The 20,890-nt window shown below is 46.4% G+C and overlaps 1 protein-coding gene across 1 annotated transcript in view; it reads left to right on the forward strand.

The window, feature by feature from the left end:
• Positions 1-7,620: 7,620 nt before the first annotated feature.
• UBE2H (ubiquitin conjugating enzyme E2 H) overlaps positions 7,621-20,890 on the forward strand; it is a 48,005-nt gene continuing 34,735 nt past the window's right edge. The window contains exon 1 of the mRNA XM_088141457.1: positions 7,621-7,986. Within this exon, the coding sequence (XP_087997583.1) occupies positions 7,934-7,986 (53 nt within the window). The 5' untranslated portion in view covers positions 7,621-7,933. The remainder of the gene's footprint in view (positions 7,987-20,890) is intronic.

Consider the following 20,890-nt stretch of genomic DNA (forward strand, 5'->3'; position numbering starts at 1 on the left):
TGCTGCTTCTTCCCCAGAGGACATTTTTCATGGCATTATAATGGGCCGCACCTTGGCAGGGCGGACTCAGGCGGATTCCTACAGGTGGAGCCCATTTCCCTAGGAGCCTTTCATGTCAGCCTCAGCCCAGGAAGCACAGACAGATTAACTCCGCGGAGCCCGGCAGGCTCAGCCCACACAGCTTGCCACTCCGTGGCCAGGCAAGGTGATCTGCTCGCATCACGGGATGTCCACCAAGGAAACTGAGTCAGGCCCCTGGGGAGGAGGTTTAAGATCCCCTGAAGGAGGAATCTCCCTGGCCGGAGATGAGCCTGATGCACGGGGTTGGGCACGCCAAAGTTTGGAGAAGAGGCTGCGGGAAGAACCCAACAGTCAGGAGGACCCTGTTGGCACCTTTTCCGACTCACAAATTGTATTCAAAGACATCACTTGACGCTTTTAAATAAAATTTGTGAGTCGGAAGAGGTGCCAACAGGGTCCTTCTGATGTTTTTGCCACCATAGACTAACACGGCCCTCCTATCATTTCTGGGGTGGGATAATTAATAGTATCATTAATTGCAATAATTACTCTGTTCATAATAACAATGTCATTACAAACTTACAAACTGCCATATGATGATTTCCCTCTTGAGTAAGTCAACATGGGTTGGGTTCATTCAACACTTCATGCCACAATTATGATCAGTCACCATGGCTGGGTTCTCCTCAGCATTAAACCATGATGGAACTTCGAGTTGCTTTAGCATGCTGGACAAACCCACTGCGAACGTGGCCCATTGTGGTTTATTACAAAAATCATGCTTAACTAAACCAGGGCTTAGCGTGATCTGTGAATCCTGGCCACTCCTGGGTTTGCATAAAATGGTTAGTTAAGCAGCACCAGGGACATCCATGGGAAGTTTAGGTGGGTGACGCATATAAAAAAGGAGCCAAGATTCAGTCATGTGGTTGTGGGCGCCATCTTGACTTTTTTGACCCCTTCTGTGGACACCCGTTTAAGTGCAGGTACGGTACCATTGTATCAGCTGTGGATGTAAATAATGTGGCCCTTAATAGAAAGGACTGCCTTCCCTTGCTTTAAACTATGAATTGTGGCTTCACAAACCAGAATATCAAGAACAGCAGGTTGGCTCCTGAAGACTATTCTCTCTCTCTCTTTCACTTTGAACACCTCTTTGCATAATGGATGGCATTTAATGCTGTTCCTATATCTTAAAAAACCCCAATTAATTAAATCTTAGTTGATTAATTATATACCTTAATTAACTAATTTCATCTGTATACACTTGCATATGGAAAAGGCTGTTGTTATTACAGGATGATTTCTGCATTACTGCAAAAAAGACTTTTGCTGCTGCTTATGAGTAATGAATAAATGTTTTTCCTAAGTTTGCCCTTCAGGTTCCTAAGCACGTTCTTTTAAAAATCTTTTTCAGAACCTGATGCCCAAGTCATCAGGAAACACTGAAAGAGCTAATGCAACTGTTGGGCGTTTTGAAGCCTTGTAAGAAATCAAAGCTCTTTTCTAACATTGTTCTGGGAAAAGCAGCACCAGCAGTGATGGAAAATCTACCGAAAGGGGGGAAAAAACAAAATTCTTCAATGGACTGTGAATGAAAAGTGCTAGGCTGTCACAATAAAGCTGGAACAAGTGTAAATGGTTAGGGTGGGATCTAGTTCACACCTTATCTTATGGCAGTGTTTCTCAACCTTGGCAACTTTAAGATGGGTGGACTTCAACTCCCAGAATTCCCCAGCCAGCATGGCTGGCTGGGGAATTCTGGGAGTTGAAGTCCACCCATCTTAAAGTTGCCAAGGTTGAGAAACAGAGGCTTTGCCTTTTTGCAGGAACTCAGCGGGCTTCAGCAAAGCTTAAAGAGGCATCTAATTCGAGCCATTCTGACATCACGGCACAAAATACATGATTTAGTGTTAAAAGTTGACACCAAACAGGCAGGAGACCAGCTCAGAACAAGCTTAACTATGCACGTTCTGCAGTCCAATTTCAGGACCACAGTGGTGGCTGCATTAACTAATCTGGTTTTGTTGGTTTTAACCTTGTCTCCTTTTTCATGCTTTAGTGTATTGTGTGAATCGATCCCTTTGGCTAGTTTATAATTCAGTGCATTTGAGGGAGGCAGAAAATGGATCACTGTATTGTCCAAATACAGCCCAAATAGCCCTCTATTATTATTAGTATTGTTGATGATGTCATTATCATAAAAAGGCATTCTATTTCCCATTATTAGAAGCCTCCAAATGGCTTACAATGAACAATTAACGTGCAGAATACAAGCAGGAAATTAGCCCAGTATAAACATCGCATAATTTAAAAAGCACGGGGAGGAAGAAAAACAAAAACTAAAATTAACATCATTCCTGGGGCAACTCCTGCAGGCCAGAAGCAAGACATCTTCATCAGGTGCGGGGAAGATCTCTGGCTGGTCTGGCTCGAGGTCTTTTGGGGATGTAGGTTTCAAGCAAGGGGGTGAAAGCAGTCTAGTTTAAATAAAGGGATGTCTTATTAAAACAACCACACCTGCCCGAGCTTTCCATGTTTGCAAATGCCATATGAAAAATGCTTGTTTATGAGATCCTGGAGGGCTAGACAAGATTAGCATGGACGCAGGTTTAAGGAAAAAAAAACATGCATGCTTGTTATCTTTCCGTGCCATGAGCTAAACATCTGCAGTTCTCCCGCACAAGTCACCCTCGCAGCAGGGCCTGTAAGCTTCTTGCCAAAGTGATAATTGGAAGCCGTGTCTCTCCCCGCCTCGGTCTGGGGAGAGCGAACTCCAGCCCTGGAATGAACCTGGTTTGTGAATCACCATTCTGCAGAACCCAGAATTCCTCTCTGATCCCGACACCTGGATGATGATGTCCTAAGAGACTGAAAACGTGCATCGCCGTGAGTCAATCCTCCTTGCACAGCTTCACGTGATACCCTAATCCACAACGCAGGGTTTGCCTTCCAACAGGATCCACCAGGTCATGAAGACAAGGATGCCTGTATTGCACTCAGATGCTGTTTGGTTGAGGATTGCAATCTTTCCCTTCTAGCGCCTTCCAAGAATGGGGGACTCTGGTTCCCAGCATTCCACATCCCAGGCTGGCTAGGAATTGTGGGAGCCTAAGCCTAGCTTCCCTGGGAGACACCAAGTTGTGGAAGACTGATCCATGGGAGGGTCTCATGGTCTCTGACTTTTCCTGCAATGGTTTCTTACTTCTCTTTTCTCTCCCCGACTCAACGGTTCCGTCCGCCTTTCTTGGGACTCGTCTTCCATGGGACATCAAAGACTGCCATCCCTGGGGCACATGCGACATTGAACGACAACTCAAGCCCCTTTCTTACAGCAGAACCTTGCCCACATGGATCGCAGCTAAGAGTCCAACAAAGTGAATGGGGATCTGTGGGAACAGCTGGAACGCTAGATCAGGGTTTCTCAACCTTGGCAGCTTTCAGATGGGTGGACTTCAACTCCCAGAATTCCCCAGCCAGCTTGGCTAGCTGGGGAATTCTGGGAGTTGAAGTCCACCCATCTGAAAGCTGCCAAGGTTGAGAAACCCTGTCCTAAATGGATGGGCTGACTTCTACTTCTGGACCTTAAAGGAAGGGGAGAAAGTGCTTAGGCTGGTCTGCTTAGATAGCAACCAGATTTTAGCATAACAACGTCTTTGAAAGAAAAGCTGGGCTGTTGTTTCTAAGTATGTGGTTTGTTGAGGTCACCCAAGGTTAGAAACAACACCCAAGGTTAGCTCCACCTGCAACGTACACTTCCAGGAGTTCAGTCAGGGAGTTTGGGATAAGAGCAAAGATGGTATTGTAGGCCCAGCCTTGCTAGGATGAAGGACACCACCTAAGAAGGGCACAGAAGAACAGTGGGGTGCTGGGGACCCCCTTAACAATTGGGCGAAAATGGCAGGGTTTGGTGCCTATCAACCTAAGCCACATTTTTGTGATCTCTTCAACAAACCACAATTGGACGGGGTTCACAAATGGTAGACTGGGGTTTTCCAACAGTGATTGAGATAACACACGCAAAATAAGCTTGAGATAACGCACACAATGGGAACCCCGTGAGGTTTGGCCCGGCCACAGAACAGATGATAACCCTTTTCTTCTGCTTCAAGGAAGCCAATCATTTTTACAGCCTGTCTTTCAAGCTACACAATTACCTGCCGAGACCTGGATTCTGGTCCCTGGAGAACACACATCTCCACCGTCAACCTGCCCGTGACATCCTGCCCGACGATGAGGTCACGACCAGCCTGACCTGGCCACCTAGCTGCAGATGGCATGCCAGGCAGATGTGCAAGTATGAGTGGCTGGAGCTTTGCCCATAGCCCGGGAGGTGTTCATGCGCCACCTTCACATGCCAGAGAGGAAAGGAAACTCCCCTGTGAGCCATGCTAGGAGAACCCTGCAGGAAACAGGAATAATGGAAATTGCAACCCGCAGAACCAGCAACGTTCCTTCTGCTCGCGTCATGCAGCTGGGTTCCTCTTGATGAGCGCTGGCTTTCAAAGCAGAAAGCCCCATCTTCCACAAAGGGCTGCTTACTAAACCAGCTTTTTGCACAGCTAATTCCACTTGCTTCTTGAAAGCACACACACAAGTCATAGGCTAGATAGCGCTGAGGTCCAGACCCGGCTGGGGTGCTATTCCATTCTTCTTTAAAACAAGCAGAGCCGTTTAGGGAGAGAATCAAGGCCCACCTGAACTAAATCATTTTTAAAAAGTAAAAAGTAAAGCTGAAGCATTGTTTAGGCGACTCAAAGCAGCAGTTGGGTTGGATCACCTTTGTAAACCATTTGAGCCACAAAGCAACGTACCTGTTTCTTTACCCTGTTGAGGTAAAGAAGGGTAGGAGGAGGGGAAAAACAGATACCTGTTTTTTTATGTGACTTCTTCCCACCTTTCCCCACAACTAACAGCAACTTAAGGGGATACTTTTGGGGAAACTGAGTCAAGTGAAAAGCTGTGCTCCTTTCGTCTCTGCTGTAGCCCATCCAAATTCACTACTCATCTATTAAGTCAAAAATATCTGATGATAGGCCCCCTTCCGCCTCATGTTGGGTGTAGTTTCACTAAAAAGGCAACGGCGACGGTTAAGATGTGGTGTGTATAGAAACCTCAATCCCATATACAGAAAACAAGCTTTTTTTTTTTTTTTTGAGTGCTTAAATATCTGCAAAACTTGTTTGACCAACATTAAGAGCAGCACAAGAATGAGAGTGGTGTTCTGGGAATTGTAGTCTCAACTGACCAGGAAGGCACTAAGCTGGAGAACTGCTTCAGGACTATCCAATTTGCATCTCTCCATTCCCAAGTTTCAGTAGAGTCAGGGAACAGCCCAGGATAGTCCACCCAAAACCCATTTTGGGTTGGCTTCATTTTGGCAAAGGGGTACGTGAAACCTAGCCATCATGGTTTGAAACCCTGGTGATATAAATCAGGCTGTTAGGGCTGGTGCAAAAAAAGCCTGGTCAAAACAGACTATGCCACAGCAGGGTGCCATGTGAGGAAACTGGCTTCCTAAATCGGTCTTCAAAATAGGAAGGGTTTTCCAGTGAGGTCAGCCTTCTCCAGCCCTGTTGGTTGGGTACATGGACAAATACTGTACATCCATGTTTCATTACCACTTAATTAGGAGTGACACGCGTGGCGTCCTGGGAGTCTTGTCTTTGTTCAACCGCTTTCTAAATTATGTGGATCAAGTGAGGAAAGCTGCAGATGACCCCGAACTGCGACGCAGTTAAGATCTTAGATTCCGCTTGACAGGTGCCAAGCGATTCGTGCGAATTCCCGGCAGAGAAAAAGGGATGCTCGGCTCTTATGCTGGGAAAAATAGGAGTTACCGACGACAGGAGGGAGGGAAACATCCCGATTCCACACTGCTGCATTCACGCAACGTGTTTAACCTGGTTTCTGACGTCACCGGTTTTCAGGGTTTGTGCCGTGCACTGACGCATGAGCGAACCAAGCAGAGGCGTTCTCATAACAGCCAATGACCCTGAAAAGAGGAATGGAGGTTAATGCTCCTCAAACTTTGCTACAGCTGTAATTGATTTGGTTCAGCACGGTGCGTGAATATAACACGTTAAGGCAGTGTTTCTCAGGACGTGTGGACTCCAACTTGACCAGCTGGATGTCAGAAATCCACCAACACGGGGAAGAAGATAATATCCGCTCCCACTCACCGAGAAGGTCGATGTCTGGGGATCATACCGGTACTGCGAGGAAGCCATGATCCGCCATGAACCGGCGCAGCCCCTCGTCTGCCCAGCCAAACCTGTCGAGGGGCAGCGAGTCCCAGAGTTCAGTTCCGTGTTCCGCAAAGACGTGATCCGTTTTACCAGTCTCGAATCTCCCTGCCTTGGGTTTCAAATAATCGATCGTTTTCGGGATCCAGTAAGCTCCAATTAGGCCAAAGGGGATTTGGCTATTAGAAAAAGTGTGGCGTTGAATAGGGCCAAAAGGGCAACGTTTCCATCAGCAGGGTGTGGTCACAAAAGTCAAGATGGCGGCCACCAGTGCAATAGAATGGAGGCATCGATCATAAAAACAGGTGGAGCTTCCATCACATCGCAGCAGCTGCCCTCTTGACTTTTTTGACCAGACAGGGCTGGCCCTCCTGATTTACATGGCCATCGTTTTGCGTGGCTGGCATCGCTAGTGGCTGGAGTGATAAAGCCAGTGAAAGAATGCCAAGATTTGGGGGGAGAGGGCCTTGGGGCTCCCCATAGATTGGGGGGCTCTGGGGGGAGCTGGAGGTATGGGAATTCCGGGGCTGGACTGGTGTGTGTGTCCTGCACAAAAGGGGCCCAGCGGTGCCCGCCGGAGGATCGACAGGAACACCAAGGACCTGCTTTCTGTGTGTTGCTCTGCAGCTAGAACCTCCGGGTGATTGATAGAAACGGCCTGGGGGGCACCAAGCCCCCTCGCCCAGCTAAGGTTTTGCATTCTGGGGTCAGGAAAGGCAATTCTGCCGGGGGTCCATCAGTCATTGTAGCCCAGAAATGGGTCTCCTGCTTCGTCCAGTTCCCCCAAAGCCCCTGTGAAATTTTCCAGCCGGTCTGCAGCCTGATTTGCTAATAAGGGAACTCTGCCCCCTGTCTCCACGCCGGAGGAGGGCTTTCAAGGCGGAGGGAGAAGGGCTGGTGCTCCTCCTATGCTCAGAGGCCCTCTTGCCAGCCTGTGGAACATCACATCGTGAGGTTTCAAACCGACGGCGAGGCTACCAGTGCTGGAATCCAGCTTGGTGGACTTCCCCCTCTTGCCGGGTTCCGGGCACTCTGCACATGCCCAGAGGTACCGACTGGTCGTTAACTCCTGGACTAGGGCTGTGTCCAAACACGTTCAGGAGCTCGCAGTTGGAGCAGGAGTTAGTTAAAGAAGCCCCCCGGCAAAAAAGGGGACAAGGTCCGGACTCGAACCCGCGTCCGACGGAAAGGCCTGCCCGAGGCCCCGCGCCCGAGCAGCGGCGGACTACCTCTCCCGGCATGCCCTGCGGGGAAGGCGGCCGCCCAGACGAGGGCGGGGCTCCCCAGCGCCCAATGAGGCGAGCCCCGGGCGGTGAGGTCACTGTGGGTGACGTCAGGAGCCCAGCGAGAGGCTTTGGCAGAGCCGAGCCAGCGGCCGAGGCAGAAGCAGCGATTGGGGAGCGGGCGGGCGCAGGAACCTGAAGGGACGCGGCGGCGGCGGCGGCGGCGGCGGCGGAGGAAGCGAACGGCGGAGGGGAGGGGGCAGCCGCGGGGCAGGAAGAGCCGGCTCGCGAAGGGAGGGGCCGCGAGGGGAGGTCTCCGCGCAGGCGCACCGCGGGCCCCCTCCCCGCCGAAGCGCCCCCCCGCGCGCCGAGGGGTCCTGACAGGCCGAGCGAGGCAGCCGCTCGAGACTCCGCCCGGGAGGGGCCGCCGGCCGGGGGGGCACCATGTCCTCCCCCAGCCCGGGCAAGAGGCGGATGGACACCGACGTGGTCAAGCTGTATCCTTCCTGGAGGGGCGCCTGGGGGGAGGAGAGGCCTCCCTTGCCCCCCGTGGCTGTGGGGGGGCAGCTGGGAAGCTCCCTCCCCGGGGCATGGCGGAGAAGCCCCCCTTGCAGAAGCAATGAAAGGGAGACGGGCCGGGAGGGGAAGGGGCAGCCGGGGGTCTCGGGGAGACCTTTGGCGCAGGGGGTCCAGTTGCTAGGGATGAATGAAAACTACTCGATCGCCCACCTGGAGGCTGGGGGGCAGGCCCTGCCTCCCCCCCGCCATGCCAACCCTCCTGGCTCTGGGGGTGGAAGCTGTGGGCCCATTTCCTGGGTGCCCCCCAGGAGATACCCTTCAGAGAGGGGAGAACCAGCCCCTTTGCAGAGGAGGGCCTGCTGCCCTGGTGGGGGCAAGGGTCAGGTTTGGAAGGGGGCTGAGGAAGGGGGTCCTGCTGGTGTTTAAGGGGGAGGCAGAGAGCTGGTGAGGGGTAACTTTTCCTTGGCCTGGGAGGGTTTTTAAAATGGGGGGTCCCTGCTAGGGTAGTCCAGAAGAAATCCTTTGAGAGAGAGTAGAATCCGCCCCCCAACACCCTTCAGGAATATCCATGTCAGGTAAACCCAGGGAGGCCTCAAGTTCTAAGAGAGGGACAGCCAGCCCTGCTGGAAGACCCCTCCCCACTTTCCAGGAAGGGCAGATCGGTGGGGATCTTCTTAACTCATTTCCCCCTTTTGGGGGGACAGCTAAAACTATCTTCCCCCTCCCCAGACAGAATGGGAGACATTTTCCCTTCTGCTCGGTGTCAACAACACTTCAGTTCCTGCAGGAAATCACCTCCTTTTGCTTTGCCGGCAAATAGAGACCTTTTAAAAACAGGGTTGGGTTTTTTTCCCCCTTTCCTCCTCCCCCCCACCTTTGCTGTGGAAATTGCTGAGGTGTCAATACCCCCTCCTCACAAATGAGCAAATAATGGAACCCCACCTATAGTCACCTTCCCCAGCCAGTAGCTGCCACCCCCACCCCCCAACATCAGTTTCTCCCTACAGAAAAATAGAAACCTTCTCCCTATTGCACAGAGGGCAGAGGCAGTCTCTTTGGGGTTGGGGGGGCATTTTATTGTCCTCCATATCCTCTCCTTGTAGAGGTATGACCAAAGAATTTCTCTTATATTAAACAACACAGCATGGATGGGGAGGGGAGAGAAATATGGCCTTTTTCTGACTGCCTCCGTCACAGTTTTGAATAGCTATTATTCAAAGATATTATGACAGCCATTGAATAATAATAATAATGATGATGATGATGATGATGATGATGCATCCCCTCCCACAGTTCCACCCTCAACAGCTAGCTCGAATATAGACTGATTGGGGAGGGGTGGGCAATGGACCAGAATTAGTTGGGGACGACCAGGTGGGGGGGCAGGTTGTTGACAGTTACAATCCAGTGATCGGCTTCTGGTGGTGTGTTACTAGTTACTCAGTTTAGTTCTAGGCTGCTGTTCGGGAAGGTTCTGATGCCAGCAAAAGGGGGGGGGGCTAGAAATTAAACCTGGTCAGTGGGCCTAGGGTAGCCATGGTGAAGGAGGATTGAAATGATGCCGAAACTCGTGGCCCCCCTTCTCCCATCGTCCTGCTGCTGTTTTTGTTTATGTAACACTTCACAGTAGATTTCTTTTGCCCCTTTCTAAAGGATCTGTTCCCCCCTCCATATCGTATTTCTTTCTTGGCCTAATAAGATTTTACCGTCTGCGTGTTTGTGTATTTCTCTATATGCTTGTGGAGTGGGAAGCTTCTGAATTATTATAGTGGATTTGTTTATGGAATTGTTGTGTTAATAGTTCTGTTTATCAGGTGGCGGGGAGGGTTAGACAGATTGGTTGCAATTGACATAGTCAGCCGAAATACACTCCGAGATGTTTATTGAATGTGTTAACCTCTCCCTGGAGAATTTAATCGTGAAGGAATTAGGTATGTAGAGGGGTGAGGGGGTTACAAATAGCATTTAGTTTTGAGAGATACTGTAAAACAAACTTATTTAGATTAGGTTTGCTGGGGTCAGATTGTTATTATATGACAGTGCATGGTGTTTTCAGCCTCCTGTTTTAGCTCTCTGTTTTGTTTGAAAAACAAAACCAGTCTTTGATAATGTGCATAGACCTCTTTTTAAAATGTTGTTTTTAATAAATAGGAAGTGGCTCGTGATTGCTCTGGAATCAAAGCTATTTTTATCCTCGAATTGCATATGCATGTCGTCCCTCCAATACAAATTGCATTTGATGGTTAATTTCTACTGATTTGAGAGAAGGCTAGAACTCCAGCTGTTCAGTGACAAAAATTCTCATTATATATAAATTTTGAAAAGGCAGCTAGATTATGGGGAGATGAGCCCCACTGTGACCTAGTCTCTCTCTCATCCACCTTCCCCCAGTTTCTGATCACTTTGTTGCTTGTGATGTTAAAAGATCACAGTATTTTTTGAGACAAAGAATGGGGTCTTTAAATATGTACACGTGAGATTTCATATGGCTTATTGGTGGTGTGGTCGCTGTTTAATTCAATGGTGGATAGGAGAAAAGAAAATAGCTTGGCATTCCTCTCCAGTGCATGATTAGCTGCTGGTCTTTCTGTTCAACAAAAGAACCATAGAGATTTTTTTCAAAAAAGCTCTCAGACCAGACCTCTCACTATAATTCTTGGTATTTTAAGTGAGCTAGACCAATTTCTCCTGTGTCTGCAAGTTTTTGTGTCTGTGGAATGACAAAATAGATCTCTTTTGTTGTCTGTGGTTTGCCTAGTTCACTTTTCTATCTATACAGTTACGGTTTGGTTTAGCCAGGCCTTGGCTACTGTGACACAGCCTAAATCTAACCATGTTTAGGAAGTCCCGTGGATTTTTACTGAGGCTTATTCCCAAGTCACGTTCTTTTCCTAGATGCACTTAATTTCTGGATAATATTTGCCAACGTGGGACATCATCTTGTCACTTCTAGGTGTTACCTGCTTCCTCCTCTTTTGTTGTTAGTTTCATTCTACCTTTTCTGCTTTTAAAGTACTTTTGCCCTATAATCTTGACTTTCGGCTGGCGTGCCAGTATTTTGACTTTGCGACGGGGTGTGGGTAGGAAATGCAAACGTGGCCTTGCCAACCAAGCGTTGGGAGCTGTCTCTTTCTCTGCTAGTTTGGTGTGATGAGTGTGTAGTTTCCCATTGCCTTCCTATTTTTGCCTTTGGCTCGCCAATGCCTTGTGTACACCCTTCTCTGCAACCCAGAGGGCGAGGTTGGTTAACCAACCTCCTGTATTACGGGGGTAAGTTCTTCACATGTTTAAAGAAAACCTCATCTTGGTAATTGCATGATCTGAAGCTCTGAGTCATTCAGCTGCTTTTTTGGACGCTTCTCTAAGCATTGTGCAAACCTTCGAAAGAAGCCGGTGTTTGTGTGTGCTTCGGTCCCCCCTCCCCTCTTTGTTAGGGCTCTTCTTGCATTACAGAGTTAAGCTCAAAACAGCCTACTTTCCCATACCTGTCTCTTTTCTTAATATGGAGATCAGGGATTGATGAATGCAATCTTAAGTTCCAAGTCTCCACCGCTCCTTTCTTGAGAGGTTTGGGGAATTGGGACTTGGCCCTGAAGGTCTGTGAGTGGAGGAATCTCCTGTCTCCTCCCCCCCTCCCGCCCCATGGCACTTGGATTCCCTCCCCTCTCTACTCCGGAAGTGCCCAGGGAACTGCTTGTTTTGGAAAAGTGTTTGCAGGCAAAAGGCCCTGGGCTGAGCTTACAAATCAGCTGATTGGCTGTTCTGTTACTACCCGGAAATTGAGGCTTGGGCGGAACAACCCAAACAGCTGATGGAGTGTGTGACAAGAGGGTGTTTATACACCAAAGCAGGGGGCTGGGAAGGGGGAGGCCTGCCTGAAGGTTGTAGCAAGCCAGCGAGAGCAGAACAGTCTGTGCCCGGTCAAGGCTTAGCTGGGCCCAGGAAGTGTGGCCTGCAAGCAGATGGGTGTGCTCGTGAAACCTCTACTTTACCACTAGCTTTGATGGTTCCCCTGCACACCACACACCATGGTGAATTTAGAATGTTGAGGCAGCCGTTCTGCTAAAATTTTTAAAACATGGGTATAAACAATAGCGTGGCCATCTTCTACCTTGAGTCAAAAGGGGTATAAGCTGTCCAGTGCTGTACTTAGTTGCATCCTACTCTGAACTACTTTTTCAGTGTCTGGGATGAATCCTGTCTTCCTGATGGTTCAGAGGACTTTTGCATCATATCTGTCAGAAAAGTTGGGCTATAGACAGCTAGATGTGTGGCAGGAGAGTTGGGCTCAGGGTGAATATTTTGTTCTTGGCTTAGTGCAATTCCATCTTTCTTTGGTGGTGTGGAGTTTTTGTGTGTTTTCTTATCCAGGCTGTAACCAAACTGACACTTATTTGAGTCTATTATGTTTCTTGGAAAGAGCCGTTTCAGGCAACTCGTGTTTTTTCATTCTTTATATTCTCGTCTCTGGAATGGGGGTGAGAATGGCTGCCAGTTATTCAGAAGAAGAAAAGATTGGAACTTACCCTGTGATTCTAAAAGGCTGCATATATTTTTCACTGTTAGTATTCTCAGATAGTAGATTAACACCCCACCAAAAAAAAATTTTCTCCAGTTTTCTGCAGAGGAAATTATGCAATGGAATCTTTTATTATGCAGAATGAACCCATGTTGTGTGTCCACCCAACTCCAGCAAGATTTCATTGGACTCTTTCGTACAGTTTCTCCAAGGCCCTGTCTTTACTAGCAGTGTGCTTAGATAAAATGTCTGCAACCTGAAAAACAGGGCAGACGATTGGAACAGGAGTTAACTTTCATGGAAGATCGTAAGCATTTTTTATGTTTGGCAGAGACCTAAATCTTACATACCTATACCACACTCTATCACTTGTACCATTGTAGATGGCATGAAGTCTTTTGCATGATTGGTACAGGTGGTCCCCAGTTTAAGAGCGAGTTCTGTTCCCAACGTCTGTCCTTAATTTGAATTTGTATGTAAGCCGGAACAGCATTATTGTATGATACTGTATAAATAGTATTGTGTAATTAACTTGAACCATTGAGTATTTAACTCGAATTTTGCTACAATAGGCTCCGTTCTTAACTATAGGTCATCTGTAACTGGGGCATTCGTAACGCTGGGACTACCTGTAGTTCTGTGTCTGTGTGGATAGTAGAGAGATTTCACCCACGTGTTAATGGAGACGATTCCAGGTTTAAGCCCTTTTCCCAAAAAGATTCTTCTCTGTCAGTCTCTTTTGCTACATTTCCATATTTATTAAATTTGTATGCCACCTCACTCCCAATGACTCTAGGCAGCATATAAATTACATATATATATAAAATGTATATGTGTGTGTATGTGTACAGAGAAAGAGACAGAGAATAATCTTTTTAGGAAACAGGCTTAAGCCTGAAATTGTCTCCCATTAAAATAATTAATTAACGGAGGGGAATTTAGTCACTTGAACCCTCATCCCAGGTCTGTAAAGGTACAGAATAAAGCCTAGATCTGCTTCGAATATGCATCTTTGAAAATAATAAAACTTATGTTTATTGATTTAGAGAGAACAAAGTCCATGATAACTATTGGTGACTACTACGTCTCCCAACGTCGTTGGTTATATTTATAGATTGCTTTTCCTCTGTGGAGCTCAGCATGTCAGGGGCCTTGCCTTCCATTTTATCCACTGGGGTTAATCTGAAAGATGACCGCTGTCCTGGAGCACTGAATGGGCTATTTTAACCCAATCACAATTGTATTAATTGCTCTGTTATTTATCTTCAATTCACACTATGTAGCAGAGTAAAAATACAAATAGTGGAGCAATGCAAATATGCTGCACTGAAAACAGAGATTCATAAAAGTATCCCCTGCCTGCTAGAGACCCGTGCATTACAGTTATATCCCTGCCTGAAGGTCATTACATGCAATTGGCGACTTCTAAACTCTGAGTGTTTGGAAATGGTAAAAATGTATTTTTGTTTGAAAATCTAAGAAGAAAGAGACTCTGGGCTATTTACTTGAAAAAACAGGCCAGGGAGTAGACGTTAATTTATCAAAGGAGAATGTATCATACTTATTAGAGGATACTTAGTTTTGGACAGGTCCATAACGGGGATGGAAAGTTAGAAGATAGGTGGACGCTTGTATCTTGCGCATTTGATGTTTCCTGGTTAACAGATGCAAACTTGGGGGTGGGAGAGGCACCTCTTTGTGAAGCATCTTTGTCACAGTTGAGATGTTTAGAGTGTTTGATGATTATTTGTGCTTGCTTTTGGTGACACAGGATACCCTTATGTGACTCACGCTTTGAAATTCTGTCTGTATTTTTCTCTTTGCAGAACAAAATAGTCATACAATCTGTAGCTACCAAACACCTCCTAAATTCAGTATGCTTCTTAACAAATAGTCTCCCTAAACATCACATGCCCCCCCCTTTTTTTTTTTTGGAAATGAGGGTGTTTAAATGAGCTGGAATTTATTGAGGAACAATACAGGGTAGGCAACCAGTTTATGGATTATTTTATAACTAATTATCCGTTTTGGCCCAAGTTGATTTTTCCCCCTAATTTTAATTTGAATTGTTCCCTCGTTTTTTTTGACAAAGCACAGATGATGTGGCAAATCTTTATTGTCTGGATAGTAAAGAAGAGTGTTTACAACAATAATATAAGTGCTGAACATCATTTCACAGAGGGGCAGCTCTGATTAAAAATTCATATTTTTAATCTGCGATTAATGAGTTGTCTGAGCATGCTGATTAATTGCTTATGTGATCTCAGCTGTGCATGAATTACAGCTTTCCAAGATTTTACCTTGTTGCTCTCAAAAATGAACTTACCAGGTTCTCTCGAGTTTCTTGCCTGCTGGAAGGGCATTCGGCTTTGATTTTAAATTCACTGTCTCATTGTTGCTTTGTCAGTTTGATTGTGTGTCCCCCTGAAGCTTAGGCTTGTAAAGCAGACTTGAAGACAGGGCTGCATCTACTTATAATATCATTAAAATGGATAGTTGGGGCTAGAATGGCTTAATAAGAATTGGCTTAGAACAGCTTGCAGTATGAAGCTTTTTTAAGCTTTCTTTCTCATCTGTTTTATAAGAAGGGTTTGTTTGTGTGTGGGTTCAGCCTCATTAAGTTGAAAGCAGGAATTGAATTAGCGCAATTAATGCATTAATCAGATTTCAAATATATGAAATGCATTTTTTTTTAAATGTTGCTGGGTTGAAAGGCTAAGACATTGCTCTCAAAAATAAATGCAGACCTCAATTTGAACATTGTTTGTTAATTTCATTAACAGGATAAATATGGGGACAAACTGTCTTTTTCAAGATATTCAGCTAGTGATCCCTGATTGTAGATGGCATGAAGGTGGGAAAGATCACAAGAGATCTAGTTCATACTTCATGTGAGCATGGTTGAATTGTTGAATAAACTAGTTGGATGGGCTCACACAATATAAGCCAAAAACTATGGTTTGCAAGCTACAGTGGCTAGGTTTGCCCAAGAAATCAGACATCCTAGTCCTCATGGTTTCCTATCAAGTACTAACCAGGTCTGTTCCTGCTTAGTTTTTTCAAGGTCAGCTAAGGGAGAACAGGAGTAATGAAAAGAAGCTTTGGAACATTTAACTAGCCTGTGATTGCAGCCAAAAGTCTTTAGTAAGGTTTTCCCAACCTCCTGGCCTCTAAATGTGGTGCATGGAATTCTGGGAATTGCAGTCCTGACACATCTGGAGAGTGCCAAGTTGGGGAAAGGTGCTGTAGAATATATCAGCTCAGAACAGAATTGTTTGTACTTTAAGGCTTATTGATTAAACAGACTCTGGGGAGCGTTGCTTCATGCTTATTCCTAAGCTTCCATATGAAAACTAGAGAAGGCTTTCTTGCTAATTTCCCTATTACCTTGCTTATGAGTCTGGTCCCAACTTTTCTCTTGTGCTGTCTTTTCTTTTCTCTATACCTGTAGAGCAGGAATGAGACTCTTCAGATGTCAAGAACACAAGAACAGCTCTGCTGGATCAGCCAAGGCCCATCTTAATCCAGCGTCTCACTTCTCACAGCAGCCAACCTGATGCCTCTAGATTTCCACAAGCGAGAGGAGGAAACGTAGCCCTCTCTTGCAGCTGGTATTTGGAGGCATAATCGTCCCTGCCCCGGAGTCTTCAAGACTGACCACCCTTAGCAGACCTGTCCTCCATGAACTTATTCAACCTACGTTTAAAGCTGTGCAAGTTAGTGGGCAAAACTGTGTCTTGCGGGAATTAATTTCACTGTGTGAAGGAGTGTTTCACACTTCGGTCTGTTCTAAATCTCCTTTCATTCAGCTTCTTTGGAAGGTCCTGGTGTTCGGAGTGGAAGAGAAACATTTCTCTCTGTCCCCCCCTTTTTCAGATCATCCATGGTTTTAGAATCCTTGATCATGTCCCCCTCCGTCACCTTGTTTCCCAAGCTAAAGCGTTTTAGTCTTTTCTTGCCAGGAACGTGTTTAAGCACCCCAATTATTAGGGTTGCCCTCTTGTGCATTTTTTCAAGCTCCATTAGATGTTTTCTCAAATGTGGCAACCAGAACCATCTGCCCCAGATGTGTGTAACATGCCCACCTGTGTAACATGCCCACCTGTCTCTGAAGAGATTTTGGAAGATCACTCTTCATTCTTAAGAGGTGCTATTTAATATGTGTTAACTGGAGCAGTTCTGAGTTAACTGTGGAGCCACAGAAAGGTTGGCTATAAGATCCTCTTTAACCCTGGGAAGGAGCCAGATGTATACGGCTCTCCGGATGGCTCATATCTTGGAAAGGTTTCTCTGTGTGGAGAGCATCTGTCTTCATCCCTACCCAACGGTGCCACGACTGGGCAACGCTGCCCCGTGCCCTCAGCCTATGAAATGTTAGAGGACAAGGCTGTAAGGCCCAAAACAAATGGCAGAGTTTGCTTGCTTCTGTCTTATGGTTGAGAGAAAAAAGGAGCGTAAGGCAAGTGGAAAATAATAGCCAGGCTTACCCAAAAGCTTTCTGAAAGGGCCATTCATACAAGAGAAGCTTTGACGATTTCTTCCCCTTGTCCTGTTACTGTGACAGTGATTTTTCCCATGGCTTATGTCATGATGCTGAAGTGGCTTGTTTCAGGGCCTCAACTCCTTGTACACAGAGATGTACAGATGCCAAATTGCCAGCCCAAGTTGTGCTGCTGGTTAATCAATTAGGGTGTCTGCTCAGCAGGCGCACCGAGTGACCTTTGGCCATCAGCGCGGTGAGATTTGAGCTCCTGGAGGCTAGGAGGAGAAAGAAGTCTGAAAGAAAAAAAACAGCTTAGACTCCCTTGATGGTGGGTGCCCCCTACGATGGGGATGTCTCTGCCAGACCGTATAAGCTGGGCCATTGTTCTGCTGGCGGTAATTTGGGGCCTCCGGTTGATCATTAATCTGAAAGCCCGAGTGCCAGAAGAGCACTTCTTCCAAGCGTCGCATGCCCTTGGCTCTCGCTAATTAGTGGGAGAAGCTTCCAGAGAAGCCTCATGCCTGCTGCAGGTCTTAATGCTGTAGTCTCAGGCTTAGTCTGGAAACCAAGTGGCGGGGTTGGTCTAGAGCAGTGTTTCTCAACCTTGTCCACTTTAAGATGCGTGGACTTCAACTCCCAGAATTCCCCAGCCAGCCTTGCTGGCTGGGGAATTCTGGGAGTTGAAGTCCACGCATCTTAAAGTGGACAAGGTTGAGAAACACTGCTCTAGAGAATGAGAGTTTGCCAAGGGGCAGTGAAATTTTAGGAGGTTAGACATAGGTCTCAGGAACGTGCGTGGTTTCAAATTCTGCAGGCCAGGCAAAATGAACAAGCAAGGCGTTCTTGGCTGTTGGTTCTGCTAGTGGTCATTACCTTTTTTCTCTCATGTCCCACCAGTTACTTGGAGCCTAGTCTTAACCATGAAATAATGTGAAGATGTGGACACGCATTCTTTATTATATTTATCATTTATGATAAGTTTTAAAAACTTTAAAGTCTTGGTATGTTATCCTGCATCCCACAAACTTTATTAAAAGGCATGTGCTTTTGTGAGCAAAGCTTGGGCACCTGATGAAGTAATCTGCAGCTCATGAAAGCTTCTGCCTTTCAATAAAATTTATTAGTTGGAAAAGAGGCTACCAGACTCCTGATTTTTGCCACCGTAGACTAACGTGGCCCTCCTCCCACAACATCTAAATAAGGACTCATGTCTTATTCTTTTGAAACATTGCTGAATTCTTGAAGAGTCATATCAAGCTGGAATATCTAACCGGGCTTCTCCCCGCAAGCGCTACCTGGGAATATTAGATATTGTAGTCCCAAGATCTCTGGGATATATCAGGTTGGGGAAATTGATTCTAAACTTAAGGATGCCCCAAGTAACATAGTCTTTATGCATCCTGCTAAGCCAGAATGTGGTTTTCTTGTCAGTGCATTTTATAAATCATGGTTTATAGTACTATGCAAAGCATTTGGGGCCATTTTGAATTTGAAGCATTCCCTTCCAAGTCTGGAACCCCTCATTTTGAGGGCAGAACAGCCACTGAGCATGAAACAGGCTATTTTTAATGTTCAGGGAGTGTTTCTGTCTTGAATCAGCACCGAACACGCTGTTTTGAGCTTGAAGCATTTCCAAAATACTTGAAATGGCCTGTTTTGCCCTCAAGATGGGCCTTTTTGAATATAGAGCAGTTCAGTTTCAACATGTTTTGTACACCCCTTGTCATAGCTTAGTGCCATGGACAATCTAGGCCAGTGTTTCTCAGCCTTAGCAGCTTGAAGATGTGTGGACTTCAATTCAGAGAATTCAGACTGATCTGCCTGCACTTGATAGAAATGCGTAATCCTGGGCTGTTTGGATTTTTTCAGGTTTCTTTCAAATAGGTTGAGTTATTTTGAGGAGGGGGGAACAGGAGCTGTGAGGATGGCAGGGAAGTTGTATGAAGAAGTCCGCCCACGAATCTCAGACGCTGGCATCCCACTGGGCACTACGTCTTGTCTTGACGGTTGACAAGTATGTGTTGTGTATATCAGAACTCCCACATTGTTCAAGACACTTAAAATCCTTGTGCGCCTAGATGGTGGCTTATTTTAGAAACAGGCTTTGATCTCTCATATTTTCTAGGAGATCCCAGAACATTAGAATCTAGACTTTCCTTTTTCACCCAAGTGCTCTGGTTGTGTTGGTTTATTCCTGCAAGCCCTCTTCTCAAGTAAGGTAGTGAGAATTAGAAATGAGCGCCAAGGAGCCAACCTTGGGTTCCAGGTGTCAAAACCAGCCACTATGGTTCAGGACCTTACAGGTTTCCCACCCTCGTGATCTAGCTAATAACTGCTACAACCACTTCCTACCTCTCATTCATTTATATACTCCTAATTGGCTAAGTGGAAGTTGTGGATTTGCGGCTGGAAGCCTTTACTGCATTCACCCACTTGGTAATTATGTGGGGGAGGCAGCTGGTTTATGTTTAAAAGATGGGGTGTTCAGTAGCAGAGGATTGGCTTCAGAGTGTAAGAAGTCCCTCTTCCTGGATCAGAGAAGAGACTGTCCAGTCTAGCTTTTGGCCTCCAGGAGCAGCTAGTCAGATTCTCCAGAAGATCTCCCAAGGTACCAGTCTGTTCCCAACCTCTTAGAACAGCGTTTCTCAACCTTGGCAATTTTAAGATGGGTGGACTTCAACTCCCAGAATTCCTGCTGGCTGGCTGGGGAATTCTGGAAGTTGACGTCCACCCATCTTAAAGTTGCCAAGGTTGAAAAACACTCCATTAGAATATAAGAGATGCTTCAGAAAAATAGGATCTATTTCTGACAGTCCAGCTTTTCCCAGAATGCTGGCTGGGAACTGCAATCTCTACATATCTGGAGGCCCCTAGTTTGGGGATGGCTGAACATGGTTTTGAACAGGTTTTAAAAGTTTCACCTATCAGTCTGTGTATGGTTGGATCTGTAAATTAATTTTGTAGGTACCACCTTGGCTCTCTTATTGCCTTGCCTGGCTGAAACACTTAGAAGCCCTCCGGCTGTTTTGTGGTCCCAGCTTGGCTTCTGGTTATGAAATTTACAAAACAATAACAGAAGAGGCCTTACTAATATCTAAACGGGGTACTTTGTGACGGTCCCACAGCAGGTGCCTGTGAATTGCCTGCATTCTTTGTCCTTGTGCGCCTTTGTGTATACCTGAAACAATTTTAGATCATATTTCATAGTCAGCTTGACCGCAAGTATCCATGTTGACAATACACAGGATGTACTGCAACACCTTCCCTAATCTGGCCTCCTCCAGATGTGCGGGCACTACCACACCCAGGATTGCTAGTCAACATAGCTGGAGGATTTGGGGAACTCTGATCCCAAACTTCTGGGGAGTGATGTTTTCCTCAGACAGCAACTTTTTAAAAGTTTATTTTAAAATAGGGGTTAGGGGAACCAACTTAGTACTAAGTAGACTCTGGGGGGGGGGTTCTTTTCTTTTTTCCCCTTTTTTTGGAATCCTGCCTATTCTGTTGCCAAGAAAGATGAAAGGCCTCTATTTACTGGCTTGTGAATGTGGCTGTGCAGCTGGGTGTGCATAGAGTAGTAGGTATTTATTCTACTTGAACATTGTATAGCTTGTATTATAGTGTGCTCAGCTCCCCTTGTGCCATTATCCCTTGTTTCGAGTAGATTCTTGTACACATTGAGGACACAAGCCCTTGGCATGTATGCCTAAAGAATCCTGCCTTTTTATTGCCTTGATTAGGTTACTCAGCTGCCCGAGTGCCTTGACAATCCAGGCAGAGCATTTGAAATCAGAAAATGCCCTGAGTTGGACCATCTCTGTGTTGGAAAACCTGCTCTGTTGGTATTATGTCCTGCTGCAGACAGGATTTCTTTGATTTT

Source organism: Python bivittatus, unplaced genomic scaffold (genome assembly GCF_059951505.1).
Source record: "Python bivittatus isolate LINGU-HERP-01145 unplaced genomic scaffold, Pbiv_v1 ctg000330_np1212, whole genome shotgun sequence".
In the NCBI taxonomy this organism is placed as follows: Eukaryota; Metazoa; Chordata; class Lepidosauria; order Squamata; family Pythonidae; genus Python; species Python bivittatus.